Source organism: Sordaria macrospora, chromosome 6 (assembly GCF_033870435.1).
Source record: "Sordaria macrospora chromosome 6, complete sequence".
NCBI classification, from domain to species: domain Eukaryota; kingdom Fungi; phylum Ascomycota; class Sordariomycetes; order Sordariales; family Sordariaceae; genus Sordaria; species Sordaria macrospora.
The window spans coordinates 1,382,455-1,404,732 of NC_089376.1; the positions used below are offsets into that span (position 1 = coordinate 1,382,455).

Sequence of the window (22,278 nt, forward strand, 5' to 3'; positions counted from 1 at the left end):
TTCCTGGTTTGCTGATCTTTTCTCGTCGCCCGTCCAAGAGCTCCTAGTACGCTTTCTGCTTCTTCTCGACAAGAATTCTCTCAAGAAATGTTACGATCCAATCGTTGAGCCTCATGTAAGCTAGATAGATTGACCAATCAGATAGGACCCGGGGTTGAAGACCAGTATATAAGAAGGCCTCCCGGCCTTCGTTATACCGGGTTCTTCAGCAAGCAATAGCTATCACAATCTATCAGTACCTTTTGGCTACTACACTGTTACTCTATTGTTCTATCCCAGCGATAATACTCCTGTGCTTGTAACGGTTCGTCACAAGAAACCGGCTCGTTCACACGCTAACCTCTCGAGTCTCGAATAACCTACGCGACAATCCTTTCGGGTCTCGACCGACCGTCTCGCTTTCAAGCTCCCAAGCTGCAAGGGTACAAGCACGTGCGCTGCTACCAAGCGCACGCCCCCCTCACCCTGCACTCACCCTGCACAAGAAGCTCGACCTATACCTACCCACGCCAACATTGGCGCCGCCGAGTTTGCCCTGGCTGCTGTGCAGCTCGTCGATATGGTCAGTGCCCGCGGGACACCGAGGATTTACACGTCAAGTACAGAACCACGCTCAACCCCCACGAACCCCTATTCCCGACGGCAAGGCGTCTGAGCCATCTCGCACATCTCGCACCGCGTCTCTTTGCTCTGCACGCCTCGCCACGACCGCCGAAGAGATCGCCCTCCGCCACTAATAGATCCGCAGCACCGGTAGCAATCCTATGCGCATGCGGTCTCCTCGTCATCGTGATCGGCGAATCCACGGCAAACTGAACCGACCAGCTCCAACCCGCAATAATGAGAGGCAAAGTGTGACAAACCGTCACAAGCACAGGAGTATATCGCTGGGACCAGAACAACGGTAAGAATAGCCAAAAGGTATTGATAAGATGTGATAGCTATTGCTTGCTGAGGAGCCTTATATAAGAGGTCTGGGAGACTTCTTTATATAAGGGTCCTCTATAGTGCGCCGCGGCGCCGGTATTGCGGCGCCCTCCTTATTGGTCTATGTAGCTAATTACATAAGTGATCCCTTATTGGATCGTAACACGATGCCCCCTCTCTTGTGGCTTTGTCCTCAATGCCGCGATGTAACCTTATGATAAAGGGACGCTTGTTCGTTTGCGTCGCTTGGGTGACAACGACTTTTGTTGGCCACTACCTTATTGCCTGCCGTGCCTCAACACCTTTGTTACGATCCAATAAGGGATCACTTATGTAATTAGCTACATAGACCAATAAAGAGGGCGCCGCAGTACCGGCGCCGCGGCAGCGGCGCAGCGGCGCACCATAGAGGACCCTTATATAACGAAGTCTCCCAGACCTCTTATATAGGGCTCCTCAGCAAGCAATAGCTATCACAATCTACCAGTACCTTTCGGCTACTACTCCGTTACTCTATTGTTCTATCCCAGCGATAATACTCCTGTGCTTGTAACGGTTCGTCACAACCTTCTCCTTTTCCTTGATCATCGTTCCTTAACAACCCTGTGACACCCTGTTTCGTCTGGTGAGTTCTTGTTCTTCCTTTCATCGTCTTTCACCATGTCTCGTCGTGCCCCGTCCAGTCATTCTCAAAAACGAAGCCTTACGGTCAAAGCGTTGGCTGACAGTATCGAGGTTCCTGGCCAGTCGCCTGAGATGCCTTGTTCCAATTGCTTTCAGCACAATCGATCCTGCATCATGGATCCTTCCAAGTCGAGCTCGTGCAGCGAGTGTATTCGTCGAAAGCGGAGTTGCGACGGCGTCGATGTTGGTCAGAGACGTGGGTTCCCTTCTTTGTCCCTCGTTCTTTGCTAAGCTGATAGTTTTGGAAGTTTCGTCCGCCCTTCAGGAGTCTCAGCGTCTTGAGGAGGAGGAGGGTCGATTAATGAAAGAAATCCATGATCTTCAATCTCGTCTCATGCGTACCCGAGAGCAGAAGCTTCATATCCAGAAGAAGCAAAAGACCCTGTTTGATCGTGGTATGGTGGAGTTTCAGAAGGATCTTGGTGAGAGTTCTGGGGAGGTCGAGGGTAGTTCGGCTAGCGTCGGTGCTTCTGTCGACGTTGGGGACCCTGACTGGCTGCGGGAGCTGGAGGCATTATCGCCTGGTTCTCTGGAGCAGCTGGCGGCTTCGGTCGGTCAGGGTTCTGGCGATGCCAGTTTTCAATCTCTTTCTTGAAGTTGAGCAGGTATTCTGGTGGTTCCCATGTATTGCTTTCGTGTCCGTAACCTTCCCATTTGACATAGTAGAAGATTTTTCGTCTTCGATCTTGGAATCCATTATGCCTTCGGCCATGAACTCGTCGCCTTCGTTCCATGTCTCTACCTTATTGTCGATCCTGGCGTTCTTGGGTGCGGGTTCGAGTAGGGAGCTGTGAAATGTCGGCCATTGCCGCATGCCCTTGGGTAGCTCGAGGCGGTAGTTGCTGGTGCCGACTTTCTCGAGCACTTTGAATGGGCCAAGCTTCTTGTAGTCAAGCTTGTCACTGGGTCGTTTGGTTTTGATATTACGACGAAGAAGGTAGACTTTGTCTCCCCTCTTGAAGATCGGCGCCGTCGATCTAGTGCAGTCGTAATATCGACTCATTCTGTCGCGTACGAATGTAAGCTCGTCGCGTAGTGTCTGGTGCATCTCTGTGAGTCTCTCGGCGCGTATGTGTGCCCTGGGCACGAATGATTCCGAGTCCCAACCTCTGCGGGAGCTCATTTCGTATCCGAAGTTGGCGAAGAATGGTGTCACCTTAGTTGTCTCTGTTTTCAAGCTGTTGTAAGACATCTGGGCCGTTGGCAGCAATTCTGACCAATTGTCTTGTTCGTAATTGACATATGCCCGAAGGTAGGCTTCCAAGACCTGGTTCATTCTCTCTATTTGCCCATCGGTTCTGGCATGGTATGCCGTCGACATCTTGTGTTTGACTCCCAACTTGTTCATAAATGCCTGCCAAAATCGTGACGAGAATAACTTGTCTCTGTCCGTCACAAGTTCCTTGGGCCATCCATGGTTGGATACAATGTGTCGTATGAAGATGTGGCTCATTTGCTCAGCGTCTGTGTCTTCTCTGAATGGCAGGAAGTAGCTGTACTTTGTGAACCTGTCGACTACGACTAGGATGCTTCGGTCACGACATCCTTTATTTTGGCGAATCCGAACGTTTCTTGGACCCTGGCGATGGTGCGTGTGATGCCAGCGTGTCCTCCCTCATCTGGCGACTCGTGGATGTCTTTCACTAGTTCCTTCTGCAGTGCTGAGGGTACCCATAGCTTGCCGTTATGCATCCATGGTTCGACTGAAGTTGACAAGTGTCGTTTGATCTCTTCATCATCAACTTCGTGCTGTGCGTTGATGATCCTCTCAATCCAGTCGTCGGGTTCCCTTCTTGCGATAGCATAGACCTTTAGGTCCTCGTCAAATTCATTGTCATGATCCTGTACGATGGGTTCGTGTCGCAAGGAACCATCGTTGTTGGCCTTGAACAGAGCTGCTGATAGGGTGGCTTCTTTGGTCTTCAGATCTTCCCTCCTGCTTAGCGCATCTGCCCTGGCGTTCTCGGATCCTTTTCTATAATGAATGTTGAAATTGAATTGTGACAGAAATTCTGACCATCGGGTCTGTCGCTGGTTGAGTTCCTTTGTCGAAGTGAAGTATGTCAAGTTCTTGTGATCGGAGTAGACCTTAACTGATTCCTTGGTTCCGCTGAGCCACGGTCGCCATTCCTTGAAGGCCCATATGAATGATGGACATGAGCTCTTTATCATGAATTGGGTAGTTGAGCTCTGGTCCTCGGAATGCCTTTGAGAAGAATGCGATTGGGTGAAGACAATTCTGATCATCTCGTTGTCCTAATTGACCACCCATAGCCCAGTCGGAAGCGTCGGTTTCGACCTCGAATTCTTTATCAGGGTCTGGTAGCATGAGGATTGGGTCGTCCAGTATCATTTGCTTGAGCTTATTGAAGGCGTCATCGCATTCTTTAGTCCAGTTGAAGGCAATGTCTTTCTTGGTCAGGTCATTTAATGGTTTAGCGATGCCTCCAAATCCCTCAATGAAGCGTCGGTAGAAGTTGACGAATCCCAGGAATCCTCGTACACCTGTGACAGTGGTTGGTGCTGGCCATTCAGCGATATCCTTGATCTTGGTTGGGTCCATGCGGATTTACCCGGAGAGATGCGATAGCCCAGGAAGTCTACTTGTTCCTTGTGGAACTCGCTCTTCTTTGGGTTGACGGATAGTCCTGCCTTTTCGAGGGCAGCCAACACCTTGTGGACGTGTTTCTGATGTGTTTCTTCGTTTTCAGAGAACACAATGATATTGTCAATGTAGGCCATCACGAATTCTCCTGCAAACTGCTTGAGTACTGCGTCGATCCGCGCTTGGAACGATGCAGGTGCGTTCGTGAGACCTTGCGGCATGATGCGATACTCGTAGTGTCCCAACGGGGTACGGAATGCCGTCTTGATTTCCTCGCCTTTCTTCATGCGAATCTGTGAGAAGGCTGAGGTTAGGTCGAACTTGGAAAATATGGTCGCTTTTCCGAGTCGATCTCTCATCTCTTGAATCAGTGGCAGTGGGTATCGATTCTTGATTGTGTCGCTGTTGAGATGTCGATAGTCGATGACGAGACGGAGTTCTCCATCTTTCTTAGGTACGAAAAGGATGGGGGAGCCCCAGGGAGATTGAGATTCCCTGATGTGTCCCAATTTGAGCCTCTCGTCAATATACTCCTTGAGCGCCTTCATCTGTGCAGGGTTGAGCTGGTAGATCTTCTGGTATTTGGGTTTGGCGCCTTCTTTCAAGGGTATCTCATGATCCCATGGACCATGTGCTGGCAATGTGCATTCAGAAGACGACCGGAATATCTTATATCCTCGGTATTGCAGTGGGACGTCTTTGAGTCGCTCATCGGCAGTCTTGGGTGGTGGTTCAGGAGGTGGTCCCTCCTCGGGGTAATTGTTGATGAACATGACCATTTTTGATGGTTCTAATGGTGGCTTTGTCTCGTGTGACGAAGGATGCCAACCCTTTCTATCAGTGACTGAGACTTCTTTCTCCTCGATTGGGTTCTTGTCGACGGGGGGTTTGCGTTGTTTGATGGTCCCGTTGACCCAATCGATGTCCGGGTTATATTTTCTGAGCCAGGGTCTTCCCAAGATGGCATCGTGTTTGCCAATGGGTGTGATGTCGAAGACGATTTCTTGTTCATCTCCGTTGATGATGACTTCGAGAGGTACTGTTTCCCTTAGTACCTGTCCCTGCTCATAGCTCGGACTTTTCCCTTCGAATGTGTACACTCGGTAAGGTTTCTTCTTGAGTACCCATGGAATTTTCCAATAATTCACCGTCTGTGGTGTAATGAGGTTGATTGACGATCCTGAATCGATCATCGCCATTGCTTGTCCCTTGAATGGCTGTGTCCAAGCCATCTGGACTTCGTAAATCGAGTCCTCGTCTCGACTTACTTCGAGGATCTGGGGTGGTGCAGCTACTCGCGGTCCCCTCGCGAGGAGCTGGCGCCATTTCCCTGTCTTCTGCGGCCACCACGGCGTTTCCTCTGGGACCCGGACTTCGACGGGAATCCACAGACCGTGCTGGTGCCTGAAGACGATGCTGCTGCGGTTTCCCTTTCCTTCTGGGAACGTTGGAAATCCCTCTCTTTACGTAGTGCCTGACGTGCGTGCCACTGGCGTGCTTTATCTGCCATGTGAACTGCACAGTTGATTTTGCAGCACTCCTGATAGCGTGAATACGGGGATTCCATACATTCCCTGCTGTATCCGTCTTTGAGGGGAAGCTTTAGTAGCTTTCCTCCTCCTTCCCGGTTGCGCGATTGGCCAATGTCCCACATTCCGATAGAGTCTTTGTGGTAGGTGCCTCGTACCGGGATGGGTACGCCGTTTTCCCATACTCGTTGAGGGAAGTGGTCCCGTTCCATTTTGTACGATAGATGCCAGGGGCATGCATCGTAGAGGCAATGGATCCATGCGATTTTCTTGTGTGACGGGTGTCCTGGATGGACTTGAGGATGGTCACCTGCTTGGGGTGTCCAAGGGAGGTTACAAACGGTGTGGACGTTGGCTTCGTATGCTGAGACCCCAATGGTCTGCAGCATAGGCCTAGGTGGGTAGGTTTCAATGAAGGAGTCATCGTCGTCGATCGGACCAGCGTAGTACTCAGTGTTAAGTTGCCGGTCGTATTTTTCGTCCAAGTCGAAGGTCCTTTTCTTGCGTTCTTCTTGGGCGACCTTATTCTTGAGTCCTTGGAGTGAAGACTGGATAAGAGAGATGAGTTCTTCGGGTCGTTTGGTTGACCCGACGAATGTATCCTCATATCGTTGGCAGTCTTCCCGATGGAGTTGTCGGCGTGTGCGATTGTAGGCGAGTTGCTGGATCTTGAGTTCAGTGACTTTCGCGCGTTCAATGTCGACGAGCTGGTTGAGACGGTCCAATTCAGACTGGAGTTGTTCGTTGCGGTCCATTTGGTCGTCGGTATCCGTATCTGATTCTCTCATCGCATCGGACAAGTCTGTGTGGACTTCTGATTCGTTATGAACAATGGTGGCGAGTGGCCATTCGTCGCGTTCGTCAATGTCTGACAATGGCATGCGCGGCGCAGGCGGCACGGAGTGGCTGCGTGGCCGGTTGGGAAGCGGGGTGTGGTCGTGAGGTTGTTCGTTTTCTTTGTCGAAGTCGGCATGATAAGCATTGCTCCTTCGGATGTATTCCTCGATGTCACTCTCGTAATCGCCTGGCTCGAGCTGGGTTTGTTCGTGAAGGACACGGTCGTAGTCTTCGTACTGATCGTATTCCTCCATAGTTATGTAATCGTCGGTAGGTTCATTTTCGAAGTCGATTACACAGATGGTACGGGGTGGCTCATTATTGGTAAGGGCGGCTAGAGCGTTAGCGAAGTCGTGGTCGATCTCGATGTTATCGACCTCTTTGCCTTTACCCTTGCCCTTGCTGACGGAGTTGGTTGAGTGAGTGGGGACTGGCTTCCAGCCTCCTCCTTGACGGCGATTGTTGTTGCCTCCGCTGCGGCACTCCCGAGCAAAGTGTCCTGGCTTGTCGCACTTGAAGCACTTCTTATACTTGCTGGGGCCTCCTTTGCGGTCACGGTTATCGCGGTTGTCAACGGCGTCAACGTCCATGGGACCAGGGTGAGTGCCATACGCGGTGCTACGTGATCTGTTGTTGTAGCTGTTGCCTCCACGCTGGTACTTGTACCATGTGTTAGCGGGTGCGCGAGGGCGACTGTCTCCAGCGCCTTTCTCTCTCTTTCGCTCGAAAAGGCGGTTATCGATGACGATGGCCTCGTTCATATATTCGTCGAGGCTCTTGGTCTTGCGGTCGATTTTGATGAGCTCGTCCTTGACGTCACTCTTCAAGCCGCGGTAAAACTGGTACTTGAGGCCTTCGTCGTTCCAGTCAACGCGGAAGGCGAGCTGTCTGAACTCGGCGGAATAGGATGCGGCTGACTTGGTCTGGCGGAGCTCGTTCAGTTTGGTCTCGGCCTGGCGAACCTTGTCGGCGAGTCCGAAGACCTGGTTGATGGAACTCTCGAAGTACTCGAAGTCGGTGAATGTCTTCTGGGTCTCGATGTGCATCTCGTTCCAGGGGTTGTTGAGGTAGTCCGCTTGAGTGGGTTGGAACCACTCGAGGGCTTTGCCGGTGAGGAATGAGGAGGGGTACAAGACCTGCTGGACAGAGTCCACGGTGGTGGTAAAGCGAAGGTTGGCGCGGACCTGGGTGAGGAAGCCTTGGAGGTCCTCTTTCTTAGTGCCGTCGGACTTGGGCGGGGCGTTGAGCTTGATGGTGCTCTTGGGAACGACCGTGGCCGTCGGAGTGATGGCCTCGAGGTCGTTGATCTTGTTGCGGAGCATGTTGATGATGTTGAGCAGTTCGACGTCGCCGGTGTCTTTGGTGATTGCAGGGACGAGGGTAGCCCTGCGGGTGCGAGCTTCTTCTCTGGCGAGAAGCTCGGCGGCTTTGACTTCATCGCCATTATCGTCCACAATGCCGGTCATGGCGTCAGTGCCAGGGCCAGGGTCTCTCGCCGCGGTACCCGGGGTGCCAGCCCCAACGGGTCCTCCAGCCTGCTTGCCATTCGGGATTCCGGACATGATGATGGTGAATGGTCAAAGAGTCTGGGGAAACTTGATAATTTTGAGGAAACTTCGGGTGCAGCAGCAAATCCCAGAATACTGGTGTGCAAATTGATGAGCAAGCAACGTGTGACGAACCGTTACAAGCACAGGGGTATATCGCTGGGATTAGAACAACGGTAAGAATAGCCAAAAGGTATTGATAAGATGTGATAGCTATTGCTTGCTGAGGAGCCCTATATAAGAGGTCTGGGAGACTTCTTTATATAAGGGTCCTCTATGGTGCGCCGCTGCCGCGGCGCCGGTACTGCGGCGCCCTCCTTATTGGTCTATGTAGCTAATTACATAAGTGATCCCTTATTGGATCGTAACACTACTGTGGCGATGATGTTCTTGATCGCGGCAAGCGCGCGCGTGTGAATAGGAATGGCGGAAGACGTCCTGATACTTCTATACTATGGGTTCCTCGTTAGTTGCGGTAGTGATAGAAGTATGACCAAGGAGTACTTACTGTGCTTCTTTGCGTACCTAACAAAGCTGGCGCAAAGGGCGACGGCGATGAAAGCCAAAACAGCGACGATGGTTTTCGCGGCGGAAAAACCATACGCTTAGAAATGAATACAAGTTGCAGATAAACTGTAATAAGCGCCTGTAGATCGTTAAAGAGCTTGTGTTGTTGATAAAGTGCTTGCTTGCTTTCCTGAACTCTGATGAATATTCTCTTTCTGGCGAATCAAGATCAAGCCTTTTACCCATCTTTGTATTCGCTCCATACCTAGCTTCCGCTTCGACGCCGCGCGCGTGAACAACAAATCGGTCGAGTTCATGGTGGTGTTGATTCTCGCTCGGTGATAATGTGCTTGACCGGTAGGTATAGGCTTTTTGTAACTCTTGCTGTCGCTAGGTACCTTTGCTGGGCTCGGAGATGATCTTGTAACACGAAGAGGTCGGGCGGGGCAAGAATTCAGGCGCTGGATAAGGGGAAATTTAATGGGTATTGCGATCTATTACAGATGAGTGCAGCTGCCGATGTTGCTAGCTTTGCCATGGCCGCTGTCGTGATGTGACTACCTGTGCTGTTGTTGCGACTGGTGCTGCCACTGTTGCTATTGCGAGTGAAAGTTAGTGCCTGGCAGAATTCCAAACAGTAGGTTACGAATAGAGGTCCCATAAAGCAAGGTGACGTAAAGGAGGGCAGAGGAGTACTTACTGTTGCAGCCATCAGCATGTCTTGACTGCCTTGGCAGCAGTGGATACAATCCACACCTGGTGGCCTTTGTATAGTAGTCGGACTTTGTCCTTTTTCTTTTTGCTTCGTGGCGAGGACGTGGAGCAATTCGACAACGTGGGTGAGAAGAAAACTAGCAGAAGCCATTTTGATGATTGTAAGTCGTGATTCCTGGTTTGAAAGCGTTTAGGATCTGTTATGACAGAAGTGTTGTGAGCAATTTCTTTGTTCTTGCAAGTGTGAGTTGATGATGCTATGCTTGCTACATGTACTGTCGCAGTATGGGGCGCCCATGGGCCACTCAGATGGTACTGATGGATAAATGCTCGTGCGGCGTTTTCGGAAGCTGAGCAGGAGGGAGCAAAGATTCGGGATACTCGGGTGCCTGTTGACAGTAAACGTTAGTTGTGGCCATGGTACCAGATGGGAGGCTCTGGACGCAGATCCGGAGGACGTGTACCGATGAAGAGACATGGTGGAAAAAGAGGATATGGATTCTTACCTTTGGAGTAGGTTTAATTTGCCTGCGACCAGATACAGCACATGGAAGAGGCTTTAGGTACCACAAAATGGCTTGGTGAAAGCCACAAAGAAGTTTCGATGTGGCCTTGTTGGCTCTGCTGTCGGAGCGATCGGAGTGGAAAGTTTATGATTCAAGGAGAAGAAAAGCTGGGAGGAGGGGAGGGAACCCTCAACATCATTACCTGCGTGGACCGACAACGTTGAAAGTTGGGATGCATCTTGTTCAACACTTTCTCATTCGCCTTCCTTGGTACCTTCCCCGTTTATCTATGCAAAAAAAAGGCACAAGCCAAAAACTCCATTGACACTTTCTAATATGATTCTTTAATCCTCCCCGTCCGTCATGCTCCGAATCCCCCATCCATCTAAGGTATGCAAAAAAAATAGAAGAAACCCAAGAGAGTCATAAAACCTCCTCCCCCTTTTCCATCTCGTTTCCACCAGACTTCCCACTTTCTCCACTCGCTACCTCTAGGCACTCTGCTCTTGTGATACCCGGACGGCAAAGACTTCGGACTCCCTCTTCTCCTGCCTTCGAATCTTTCTCCACTGTTTCCCAGACATCCTGCTCCTTCCTCCCTTCTTCACAATCCACCCCCTCTCGACAAATCTGACTTTTTGGCTGCTCCCGCAGCTGGTGATGCTTTGACTTTTGAGGCCGCTGCTCGTGGTGTTTTGGCTTTCGCCGTGGTTTGTGATGTTTTGCAGGCTTTCGAGGCTGCAGCTGATTGTGTTTTCAAGGCTCTCGATGCTACGGCTGGTGATATTTTCCAAGCCTTCGCGGCCGCAGGTGGTGATGGTGATGTTTTGGTTCTGGGAACCGCAACTGGTGGTGCTTTGGCTTTCGCGGCCGCAGCTGATGTGTGTGCTCAGGCTGTGGTTGCTCTGGCTGTTGTTGTTGTTGTTGCTGCTGTCTGTTTGGATGCAGTCGCCGCTGCTGAATTGGCGGCTTAGAGTGTGGCTGCTCTGCTGGTACTTCTTGTGGTTGCTGTTGCGGCTGGTACTGTTGCCGGTTCTGCTGCTGCCGTTGACGGCGGCGATGTTGCTATTGCGAATGAGAGTTAGTGCCTGGCATGATTACGAAGGGGAAGTTACGGACGAAGGTCCGATGAGAAGAGCAGGAGAGCGCTTACCTTTCCTTGTGTCGGAAGCTAGTATAGAGCCCCATGGCAATGACGGCCACCATCGCAATCAAATAAGTCGATGCGGTAAGCGCGCGCGTGAAAAAAGGCAGCTGCTGCGCAGCGGAACATGGCTTGAGGCTTCTAGACGATGGTTTCCTCGTTAGTTGCGCTGTTGCGGGATGATGGAAGCAGGACCAGGGAGTAGTTACTGTTTTGCGTGGCGAAAGCCAACGCACAGGGTCACGACGATGAAGGTCATGACGGCGATGATGTTTGTGGCGGCAGGAACTGCGCGCGGGAAAAAAGAAGTGGCAGATGACATCTTGATGATTGTCTGAAAAAGGCGCGATGGTTTTGATGATGTGCTTGTTTGTGCTTGCTTGATTTGATGCAAAAGTGATGAATCTTGAGCAAGTGTGAATGTGTGTTTTGATGATGTCAAGGGAAAGAGAAGTGCAACTGGGAGAAGTGGGCCGAGACTGCCTATACCTTTGAAGGAGTGCACAGTCTGGCCCCTGATTTGTGAAACGCGTCTGTCCTGAGGACTTCCCAAAAGGGAACTGAGTTCTGACGCGTAGAACTTGATGAAACTCAGGCGCGTAGGCTTATTAGGTGCAATTTGTGTCCCTACGAAGGTTGCCAAATCTGGATAATTAGGTAGGGAACCGCCCACAACCAGCGTCGCTACAGGCAACTCGAGCACAATATTAGCATGCATAATCCCACTATGGGAGGCACGGTGAATAACTGTTGAATCACTGATTTTGTGCAACGTCCATACCGAGGGCATTCCAAGACCTCCAAGTTCCATTGGAGCAACGAAATAAGGAACATGGAAGCCGATATGCAACCGAGGGAGAGGATTGTCCGTCTGGTTCGTACCCATCTATCCTTTTCTTGTTCCACAGAAATATGGTCATTGCATAGGCATGTCTCATTTGCACCTTGTCCTTTGTCTGGTATCTAGAGCTAACAACTGGTTTACCGAAAGACCACGCCTGACGTCCTATCTCGCGGCCTTCCCCGACGGCATCTCCTATATATAATTCCATCCCAATATATCAGACGAACGCACGTATGCATGCGACCCTTCCCGGCGCTAGTGCCTCGCAGCCGCCCACGATTGTCGGGAGGCATGCGTCGGCATGACAAGCCAAGACCTCGAGACAGGGGTACAGTGACCCCACATTTAGGGCTAGCCAATGAGATGTTATACAATATGCAAGCTTAACTCGACGACATTACATCAATGAACGTTTCCAAATGCTCGATATTGAAAAAGTGGTAATGTCTGGCATTGTTGTGGCCCAACACAGATGGACCGACACTTCGCAGTTCGACCGCCCATTAGCTTCAAGGCCTGTACTGATGTTAGGGCAGCCTAGACTTTCTCTTGTCGGGGGATTTCCTGTGCAATTTAACAGGGGGGAAACCACTATAGCCTGACCCGTTGGGCGTTGGACACTCTCCATTTTTAGGTCCTTAGTTAGCTAAATGAGGGCCCTGCTAACTGTCATCGTATTCTCCGGTGTTTATTTCCCTAAGGCATGCTACCACTTGCCCGTTAGCGCCCTTCCTCACTGTATCTGTCTCCAGTTCTGGAACAAAACTGCCCTGAGCACGTCAAGAGCCCTGGCCCTCAGGCTTCCCCGTTATACCTTCTGAGGGCATTACAGCGCCTTCTGTTAAGCCCCAAACCCCCTTATGGGCCTGTCGGATAAACTATGGAGCCCGGAGGATACCGCCCGGGGAGCGCGTTTCAGTTGGGACGCGATCAGGGCTGTACAACTAATCAGGGAAGGAGCAAGACGCGTCTTGCCAGAAATCAGGCCACCGGACGGGACTCTCCGGAAAAATATGGAAGCAGCGGACGCGATTCGCCTCAGTGCAGTTGCCTTGGCATCACTGGCTGAAGATTCCCCTTGAATACCCAGCGCCCCCAAAAATTTCTCTCCTCTTCTCTTCCCTCTTTCCTCTCTTTGTCAGAAATGCTAACAACATTCACAGACTTGCAACAACAACAGACACACAACGCACACACACACACCGCAAACATGCAATCATCTAAGTCCCCCTCCCCCTCCCCCTTCCCCCGTTTCTCTTTTTTCGAGATCTGGTTCCGCGCGCTAACGATCGTCCTTTCCTCTCTAGGTTGGATCGGCATGGTCGTGGCCTACGTGACGCTGGGGTCAATTGCGCAAGCGATCCTCATGCTGATGGGTCCGGCCGTGTTCGATCTTCTCGCTTTCTGTCTGTCAATGATTCCCGAGTCACCTGTTTCCGATGATGACGTGGATGGCAAGGGGACCTAGACGGGACCTGCGCCGAAGTCGATTCTGAAGACGCGGGCCTCGCGAGGAGGCAACAGAGGCAACACCCCGATGCGCAAGTCGGTGCGCTTCGCTGACAGGTGCAAAGATCCGATGCCGGCCAAGCCGGAGGCTGTCAATCGTGTTGCGGCGTGGAGGGTCATTCGGCTTGAAGCGCTTGCGCCGAGAGACGACCTTTTCGCCACCACCCGCACCCTGCGGGCCCGAATCAATGCGTTTCGCCTCTCTGAGGTAAGCCTTCGAGGAGGACCGCAGCTGGGAGGTCGGGAGACTCGGATTCGGTCTGGGGACGCCAGGCGGGCAATTTCCGACACTTTCCCCGCCGCTCGACTTGGGTCTTTTGGCTCGAGGAGAGTGTGCTCGGATTCGTCTAGGTCTGCTCATTTTGAGTCTCTGGATCGTTGGTAAGTACGCCCCCTTCCGTCTCTGTTTGCTGACTTGACTTTCTAGGTACATTCTCTTTTTGGCTTCTCAGGTATGTCACCCCTCCCTCCCACTCTTTCGCTCTTTTTGCTTGGTTTGGCTGGATGCTGCTAATTTTTTGCTTACGTCTGCTTTCGAGTTTCGTGTTTTGGGTTTGACTTTCTGCTTTTGGCTTTCTGTTTTTGGCTTTCTGCTTCTGGCTTTCTGCTTCTGGCTTTCTTTTTCTGGCTTTCTGCTTTTTGCTTTTTCTTTTTGCTTTTTGCTTTTTGCTTTCGGGTTTGGCTTTTGGGTTGGCTTTTGGCTTTCTGGCGTTTGAACATAGAGGTTTGTTTGGTCTTGGGTTTGGTTTTGGTTTGGTTTTGGCTTTCGGCTTTCGGCTTTTCGCTTTTGGGTTTGACTTTTGGCTTTTCTGGCGTTGGACTATAGAGGTTGGGATTCTGGGTATAGAGGCGTTTAGTCTAGTTTGTAATTAGTTTCCTTTTAGTTTAGTTAGCTAGTCTGGCCTGACTTGGCACCGGCGGGGCGTCACACCCAAGCCTCTGCCTGCTGGCTTCTGGTTCTTGGTTTTGCTTGGTTGCCCAACATCACCCTCACGGGTCCCGAATGGGCAGAAGGCGTCATTTCAGCCCTAGATAGTTAATGAGACTTTGTTTGCTTTCATCATGACCACTCTTCTTCGCTCATGATACGCTACACTTGCTGCTGACCAAGAACATTGAGAAAACAACAAGGAGTGGCTCGCGAACGCAGGGCATCGAGAGGTTGACATGGGCAATGTTGAGCTAACTAGCTACGTCTAACCAATAGCGTCTAATACTGTAGCTACATACATGAGGTGCTGTACATTTAGACTTCAAGCTGACAAGGTGCGCACATGGCACATGCAGCCACCGCGGGAGCTCCCGTCCCGTCGGTGTGTTCCACACTACACATCTTGGCTTGCGGGGTGATCCCTGTCATGCGTGGAGTTGCCGCCGTCCCCCTCCAGCAACTGTGCGTACTCCCCGGTTGGTCGTTTGGCCTGTGCACCAGTTGTCCCCCCCTCTTCCTTATTGTACTTTTCTTTATCTGTATCATTTTGTATGGTACGAATGGCGATCTCATGACCGCGTGGTGGGAATGTAGGGAATCCGAACGTAAGCAGGATCGCGACAGGCAAACAAGTGACGAAGTAGATAACGGGGAGGCTTGCGCTTTGAGGAAATTCGATTGGTGACTCGGCGGAGGTATGCGCGGGCAAGCGGGCGATGAAGTAGGTATCTATTTGTGGAGCTTGCGCGTCAAGGCTCGAGGTTCGATCGGTGGAAGGTACGTATGGATTCGGGATTTTGGGAGCGGTCGCACAGCTTGTCGGTCGATGCTTATTGTCGAGTTTGGAGGAAGTTCGCGGGCGTCGCGCAGATGTACGTAGTAGTAAAGGCCTTGGAGTGCGGGCGAGCTTATGGTGGGAATGTTACAGCCCGGGCTCGGAATGTTGGAAGGATGATGGCGGGTGAACAGGTACCAGAGTAAGGATTTGTGGGACTTGCGCTTCGAGGTACGAGGTATGAGGTTTATTGGTAAACGGGGTGTTGTGGTTCGGACTTTGGGGACGATCGCCAAGCTCGTCGGTGCTTGTTGTCAAGTTCGAGGAGGCTCTCGAGGGCCATGAACACCTACACGTATGCATGGAGGTTAGCACTGGTCTAGGGCCCAGGGAGGGGCTTATGGTGGGGAATTTGGAGCAGGAAATCAAGGTATAACGACGATGACGGCATATAGGCGACGAAGTACGTCTGTCGGGTGTGTAGTGGTGGAACTTTGCCCGTCCAGGTTCGATCAAGGAGAGACGAGGGTATGGCTTCGTGCCAAGACTGTAATCAAGCTCGGCGGTGCTTGTTGTCGAGTTTGAGGAGACGCAGGTGCTCGAGAGTCTACCGGAGTATCAGTACGGTTTGTGCATATGTATAGAGGTGTGTAGGTTGTGACGTTTATGAACTGATCCCTGGTTCCATCTTGTGTGATATGGATGTCGATCGTGGGAGGTCATAGTGGATGTTGTAGCCAAGAATCAGAATGTAGGGCGGACGACGGCAAATGGGTGACGAGGTAGGTGGGAAGTTGTGAACTTTGGGCTTCGAGATTCGGGGCTCGATCGGTGACGGTATGTAGGGTTTCGGAAGCGGTCGGCCGTCGCAAATCTCGTCAGTGCTTGTTGTTGTGTTGGAGGAAATGGAGGTTCTCGGGCGTCATGCATATGTGCATGGAGTTAGTGTAGCACTGATACATCATCCGGGTGCATACGGACAGTACGGCATGCTGTGTTGAACCATACAGAGTACGTGACCACGGTAGACGATGAAAGGGCTGGTGAACTCCTTCATTGACTGAAGAGAGAGATAGGAAAGACGACGAGAGGGAGGAAAATGGTCGACTTGTATACAGTGCAGCCATGTATTGTTTTATCCACGTGGTGCCAAAGAAGCCAAGACATGATGATGACTTCAGTTCCACATATTGACAGGGACCGTTAGTACATACCTTCAGTGGTTCGTGCGAGAGCTTTCCAGGACAGGCATGGGAAGTCCATTGTGTTCCACCTTATGCCCCCGTTTTTTGTTGATATCCATAGCCTCGGACAAAGAGGTACGAATCCTGGACCATGTTGTAGACCTGACTTCCATTTGATGTTTCAGGTTTTGGTACCGGAGCACTGGGTCTTCCATCAGTGGACGTGTAGCTGGGTATGTAACACTGGTTGTCAACGGGGAGCGTGGATCTATGTAGGTCCAATCCAACCAGTGGCAAGGATGGGTAGTAAGCTCGGTAGCAAGGGTGTGATGGGCTCGTAAATCTCTGTACGACTGTTCAGTTTTGGCGGGATTGATCAGGGTTTGGTGAAAAGGCAAGATCGTTTATGTTTTTCGTTTCTGTTGATGCAATGTCGTGATGGTTGTTTGATAAGGTCGGTATCGTGGAGCACTAAAGGGAAAAAGGTTCAGATATTAGCAAGTTGGCCGTTGTTGAAGCTTTGCGGAAAAGTATGAATTACTTCATGGCTTGTGGCTTACATGTTGTGCCAATGATTGCCGATAGCGGAGTGGATATTGGACTGATGCGCAGGGATATTGAAAGATTAGATTGGAGGCATATTATGTTGAAAGAAACAATTGTTTTCGCAGTGAAGCACATGGCAAAACTCGCAAAGGCAAGAGCGACAAAAAAAGGACAAATGCCATGTGCTACACATGCGCAAAAGTTCAAAAAAGAAGAATCGCAATTCGCCGCCGGGAATTGAGCCCGACGTGGGGGTCGAACCCACAACCTTGAGATTAAGAGTCTCACGCTCTACCGATTGAGCTAGCCGGGCGAGTGCGAGTTATTGATGCTTTGGCATATGAATGCTGCAGTTATAATTGTAGAGGACATCAACCATAGTGTCGATGACCGATATGACAGCATGACGTGAATCACGATTCAATTGTGCACAACTTGAAACTGCGCTATGGAAGGAAAGTTCGCGTTTCCATGATGCCTTCCTTGCAGTGCTCCTCATTGTTACAGTGCATGAGGGGATGCGACGGGCCAATCCCAAGCCCTGAAAGGCGCCGTAGACGTGGCTTGCAGGGAACGCACCACCCACGAATGAGCAACTGCCGATGATGCTCAATGTACACCTCGGCCCGGGGAACGCCAACGAATTATCATCAGCTTCATAATCTTTATTAGTCATGAATGACGGCCATGGCACTCTATCGCTATTCCGGTCGCCGAATGCGTCAATCCGACCGAACCTCGGATTCGCACTACAAGAACCGAACGCGCCGAAGAGACAATTTACGTTGACCGGCCGGGGAAACTTTCCATTATTCCACAACACCACGACAGCAACAGGACAGCAGACATGTCGAACGGAAACCCAAAACAGCACGAGTACGTGCGAGAGCCAGCGCCGTCCTATCGCCAGTCGTTCGACACTTTGGCGCACATCCCCGTAGATTCAAACTCTTCGGAATTCAGGGCGAGCCGAATTGACAACTTTTGGATCAAGATCTTCCCACCCGCGTAAGTCAAAGTTTCACTGCATCTAGATGTCATATGTATATCCATCACGGACGGGACGGGATGGATACGTTCTCGAAGCTCTGCTGACACCTCCCCTCAACGCAGGCCAAAATGTTACATCTGCCAAGACAAAACGGAGCCCGCGAATTTACTCTCCAGGCCGGGATGCGATCACAAGATTTGCGGAAAATGCCTGATCAAGGTCTTTGAACGAGCCGTCAACGACAAGAAATCTATGCCGCCGAGCTTCTGTCCTCATGGTGAGGTGTCGCCCGACATGGCCCCGGGATTGTTCAACGACGTGTTCTTGGCGCAATGGAACGAGAAGTACTTTGAGTATTTGGAGCAGACGGTGTCGACATGATTGCCCTGTGAAGCCTTTAAGACGGGACAATTGGAATAGACAAAAGATACGGAAGCGTTTGACGATTGGAAAGATGGGCGGACCCGATTCGACCTGTTGGAGGACCAAAGGACTACAAATCAGCCCTCGCAATAAACATATATTTGTGTCCGACTCCGGCAAAAGCTCCATCAAGGAACGATCATATTTGGTGAATCGCTCTGGCCTTGGAAATGCTTTCAAGATAGGGCGGCGGAGGAACTCAACATGGACACTGATGTTATAGCATCTTCATCCAAAGACCACCGAGGACCCTGGATCAAAACTTCCGAATAGAGCGACACCCTCCAGGCACCAGCGACTAGCGTGAAGTTCGGGTGGGGCTACAATATCGACACCATCACCGACGGCAAGTATGCAATACTAGGAGACATGGATATAAAGCTCGAACTTCTGCTGCTTTTCTTTTCTTCGTCTCTCTCTTTCCTAATGCAAGACTGGACAGCGAGAGTTTGCGCCTACAGTTTTTCCATCTAAACTCTTCCTTGTGGCTTGCGAACCCAAAGCTTCAACGTTTATCACCATGTCTGAACAGGTGGACGCTGTTCCCATTCCCGAGTCTCATACTCTTCCAGATCCAATCTCATACGCGGCTACCCGCCTCTATGTCCACCAAGTTTCATAATTTTATTAAATTTCCGTATTCCCTCCGACCTTCCACCTCCTCCCACTCAGAATTTGTGCATGGGCCCAAATCCTACCGTACCCGAAGAAGGTGGTCCCACCGATCCGCAAAGTTGGGACGTAGCCGACATGCCCTCCGAATGGTACCCCCCTCCTCCTCGTCAAATTCGCCTTCCTCGTCCTCGTGAGCTTGTTGTCGTTGTTCCCTTTATCTTCACAGGCGAAATCCGCATGACGCCTTGGGGCCTCCAGGGGCGTTACCAACGTGGCGAGGAGCGCTTCTGGCACCCCAAAGTGGGTGACCGAGAAGATACGACCGATATCGGTGTTATTCGGGGCCAAGTTCTTGGCCGATGGTTGCGAGACTGGGATAAGTTTAACGAAAACCAGTCACCTAGGTCTGACAGCGATAGACATCTCAGGAGGATGTCAATGTCAATTGGTGGCTACTCACATCCCCTCTCTGAATATCCTCCAGGACGCGGGCATATTCTTTGCGATCTGGACTGGGACATGGCAGAAAGAGCTGACAGCGACGGCACAAGCGGGCACTCTGTGATCTCGAGCCCAAAGACACAACATAAATCTAGTCCTTATCGTTTTGACCAGCTGCCTGCTGAAGTGTGGAAGATGATCGTGGCGTTCCTTGTACCTGTCGGCTGTGCCTACTGCTTTATCACGTTTGACTACCTCCTCTACCCGTCTGCCGAAGGAAATGACCTTGCCGGAGCCAGATTCTGCTCTCTTGTCCAACTGATGATTCCTGTCTGGCCCACAGCAAGATCATCGGACTTCTTCAGCCCCGCTCCTCCAGTCGTGCGAGGCTCCGCGCACATGGCAGTTGCAAACACCAACCGATTCTTTCAAGACCTAGTCTACGAGCGGTTCTTCGGCGGAAACTCGTTCATCTTACATCAGACCACGTCGCGAATCCTCTTCAGCTGGACTAGGTCGGAGGATTTCAATCGATGGCAATCATGGTCTCGCATCATTACCCACTCCGAGCCGGATGATGAACCGGGCAAGGCCCCTTTCGGGCTCCTTGGACCTCTCGGCCCCCGCGCAGCAAAATATTTGAGAAAAGGTCCGCCTGGTTATTGCCTCTCCTCCCACCGAAAATGGCGACGTCGAGGCAATGACCAAGCGCGCCGATATGGTTGACTCGACCGTCACCCTTCTCTTGCCAGGAAGTCACGAGGATTACGTAGCCGAGCGACACAGGCTCGTCATTTCCCTGCACTTACACTCCTCACACCCATCACCGGAATACAGATTAATCAACAGATCCCATCCCATACGCCGCTGTCACCAACTGGCCGCCCTGCAGGCTGATGTCAATCCGGTCACCAGAGCAATGGAGATAGGTCTGAGGAGTGGTCATAGAACAGCTAGAAAGGTAACCAATTTCACAAAATACTCGAGCCTTTGCGAAGATTGAGCGGGCGAGTGGATAAATTGTGGGCGTCGGGCGTGGAGATCACGCCTGAGTTCCTGGAGGCAATGGGCTTGCGAGTGGACAAGAAGAGTGCGAGGAAGGACTTGACTGTTCCGCTGGGGTGGTCCAAATGGAAGGTTTTGACGGCTACTTCGAAGTGATTTGTTCTCAAATACTGTACAAAATAGCAAACGGTATAGAGAAGAAAAAACGTACTTTGGATTCTCGAACATTGTGTGTACCTTGACTCATAAAGAACTAGACGCCCTGTCAACTACGGAGAAAATCCAAAAGACCCTGTCAGCTACCTACCAACAACATTCCCCAGCCAAGATCATGTACCATTCTCACTGGGTTCTCACTTCCTCAACAGCGCCTCAACCTCCCGCGTAATGTCCGGCATCGGAAACCTCCTCCTCCCGCCCGCCCCCTCTACCCACGGAAAATCCCCAAACGCCAGTATAACATACAAGCTCTCCGGTCCGATCTGCGGAAACTCTTCATCCACGGGATACTCCACCGCCACCGTCCCCAAATACTCTGCCCTCTCCCACTTTTTCTCTGCTTTCTTCGACCTCAACACCTGCACCCCTAATCCCCAACTAGCCACCAGCAACACCTTTCCCGCCATATTTAGGCGGCAGATAAATGGCGTCGGTATTGCTATACAGCACCCTGGGCGACACCGGCACCGCCACGGGCGTTCCTTTCTGGGAAAGCATGTCAAAGCGGTATATTTGCCCGGCACCGTCGTTAGGTAAGAGGATGTTGTGACGAACCGTTACAAGCACAGGAGTATTATCGCTGGAATAGAACAATAGAGCAACAGAGTAGTAGCCGAAAGGTACTGGTAGACTGTGATAGCTATTGCTTGCTGAAGAGCCCAGTATTCGGAAGGCCTGGGAAGGCTTTCCTTTATACTGGATCTTTATCAAGGCGCCGCTGCGTCGATACCCCTGGCGCGGCCCTGATTAGTCTACCTAGCTGCTTACATAAGTGGTCTCCTATTGGATCGTAACAGATGTTTGTTCCAGGCACGGCAGCTAGCCCGCCAAAACCCCTTTTCGTAAACGGCACTCCTGGTACGGGAGTCGGAAAGGGGGAAGGGAGATACCATCCTTTAATCTCCCGGCCGTATTTATCTACCAGGAGTATCGTGCCAGGAAAGGTCCCCACCACATAGGTGTTCCCTCGTCTGTCGGTCTCGACGTCTTGGAACCCGCCGTACTTTTCGTGGGTGACGGTGGTTAAGTTCATGGTCCAGAGGGTGCAAGAGGTAAGGGGATTGTACTTGATCAACAGGTGGTCACCTGTCAGGTCCGCGCCTTCGGTGGCCCATGCTGCGGCTGGGTCGGTGAGGATCATGTAGAAACCGGTGTGGGGGTCGCGGGCGATGCCGCCGATGTGCGTGGTGCCTGTTCCGGTGACGTTGGGGAAGGTGAGGATTTGGGTCATGCGGGAGAGGTAGGGGTTGTAGATGGCTACGGTGGCGTTCCAGAGGGATCTACATGATGGTGGTGGTCAGTTGGTGGCTAAGCAAGGTATAGCGGGTGGGTGGGGAGATGGGCTGGGGCTGAAAGGGGGGAAGCTTTTAGCTTACCCGAAGATGATTTGGCAGGAATGGGCGTCCCAGTCGGCGTTTTCGGGGTAGAGCTGGAAGTAGCTGATGGTTAAGTCACCCTTGTTGAAGGGGGGGGCATTCTTCGTGTTGTTTGCCGGTGTCGAGCTTGTTGTTGCTTCGCGGGAGGAGAGATAGGCTGGGCGATGCGTTGGCTCCAAGGGCAGTTGAGAGGGCCAGGGTCAAGACTGGAAAGCTTTTGATCATGGTTAGTGGGTTCCTCGGGCAAAGATATTGGAGTGTCTACACTTCCTGTGGAGCGGGGAGAAGACTGAGTTTATATCCTTCCCAGGATGGACGTTGACACTCTGCCTGACACTCTGCTGACACTCTGCGATAATGCATTCTCGAACAGCTGTGATACAATGATATCGAGCGTCCCATCATCCTTCAAAGCCGTT

General features: G+C 51.5%; 7 protein-coding genes and 1 non-coding gene across 8 annotated transcripts; 3 read left to right on the top strand and 5 right to left on the bottom strand.

The window, feature by feature from the left end:
• The first annotated feature begins 1,375 nt into the window (after nt 1-1,375).
• SMAC4_12964 (uncharacterized protein) lies at nt 1,376-2,302 on the top strand. Its single transcript, XM_066091191.1, has 3 exons — nt 1,376-1,552; nt 1,675-1,807; nt 1,860-2,302. Exons 2-3 carry the CDS (start codon nt 1,684-1,686, stop codon nt 2,204-2,206), a joined length of 471 nt encoding a protein of 156 aa, XP_065947445.1. The 5' UTR covers nt 1,376-1,552; nt 1,675-1,683; the 3' UTR covers nt 2,207-2,302.
• A 1,736-nt stretch (nt 2,303-4,038) lies between these two features.
• On the bottom strand, nt 4,039-5,448 carry SMAC4_13948 (uncharacterized protein; the record flags this gene model as incomplete). The annotated part of the gene is made up of 1 exon (XM_066091710.1): nt 4,039-5,448. One exon carries the CDS (start codon nt 5,446-5,448, stop codon nt 4,039-4,041), a length of 1,410 nt encoding a protein of 469 aa, XP_065947446.1.
• A 59-nt stretch (nt 5,449-5,507) lies between these two features.
• Nucleotides 5,508-6,626, bottom strand: SMAC4_13949 (uncharacterized protein; the record flags this gene model as incomplete). Its single annotated transcript, XM_066091711.1, has 1 exon — nt 5,508-6,626. The coding sequence occupies one exon, from the start codon at nt 6,624-6,626 to the stop codon at nt 5,508-5,510; it is 1,119 nt and encodes a 372-aa protein (XP_065947447.1).
• Nucleotides 6,627-10,347: 3,721 nt separating this feature from the next.
• Nucleotides 10,348-11,322, bottom strand: SMAC4_06029 (uncharacterized protein; the record flags this gene model as incomplete). The annotated part of the gene is made up of 3 exons (XM_003349286.2): nt 10,348-10,921; nt 11,010-11,141; nt 11,237-11,322. 3 exons carry the CDS (start codon nt 11,320-11,322, stop codon nt 10,348-10,350), a joined length of 792 nt encoding a protein of 263 aa, XP_003349334.2.
• Nucleotides 11,323-17,029: 5,707 nt separating this feature from the next.
• SMAC4_13950 lies at nt 17,030-17,102 on the bottom strand. The gene has a single exon. It is a non-coding gene; the product is annotated as a tRNA-Lys (tRNA).
• A 462-nt stretch (nt 17,103-17,564) lies between these two features.
• SMAC4_06030 (uncharacterized protein) lies at nt 17,565-18,680 on the top strand. The gene is made up of 2 exons (XM_003349287.2): nt 17,565-17,797; nt 17,903-18,680. The coding sequence occupies exons 1-2, from the start codon at nt 17,637-17,639 to the stop codon at nt 18,159-18,161; spliced, it is 420 nt and encodes a 139-aa protein (XP_003349335.1). The 5' UTR covers nt 17,565-17,636; the 3' UTR covers nt 18,162-18,680.
• Nucleotides 18,681-18,884: 204 nt separating this feature from the next.
• On the top strand, nt 18,885-19,985 carry SMAC4_06031 (uncharacterized protein; the record flags this gene model as incomplete). The annotated part of the gene is made up of 1 exon (XM_003349288.1): nt 18,885-19,985. The coding sequence occupies one exon, from the start codon at nt 18,885-18,887 to the stop codon at nt 19,983-19,985; it is 1,101 nt and encodes a 366-aa protein (XP_003349336.1).
• Nucleotides 19,986-20,617: 632 nt separating this feature from the next.
• SMAC4_06032 (uncharacterized protein) lies at nt 20,618-21,714 on the bottom strand (the record flags this gene model as incomplete). The annotated part of the gene is made up of 2 exons (XM_003349289.1): nt 20,618-20,965; nt 21,214-21,714. The coding sequence occupies 2 exons, from the start codon at nt 21,712-21,714 to the stop codon at nt 20,618-20,620; spliced, it is 849 nt and encodes a 282-aa protein (XP_003349337.1).
• Nucleotides 21,715-22,278: the final 564 nt, after the last annotated feature.

What these genes read in the sequence shown, in the direction of transcription:
- SMAC4_06030 (XM_003349287.2), top strand. Translation starts at nt 17,637, where the DNA reads ATGTCGAACGGAAACCCAAAACAGCACGAGTACGTGCGAGAGCCAGCG. An exon ending in ATCAAGATCTTCCCACCCGC is followed by an intron (nt 17,798 to 17,902) that starts GTAAGTCAAAGT and finishes CCCTCAACGCAG; the next exon opens with GCCAAAATGTTACATCTGCC.
- SMAC4_12964 (XM_066091191.1), top strand. Translation starts at nt 1,684, where the DNA reads ATGCCTTGTTCCAATTGCTTTCAGCACAATCGATCCTGCATCATGGAT. An exon ending in CGTCGATGTTGGTCAGAGAC is followed by an intron (nt 1,808 to 1,859) that starts GTGGGTTCCCTT and finishes TAGTTTTGGAAG; the next exon opens with TTTCGTCCGCCCTTCAGGAG.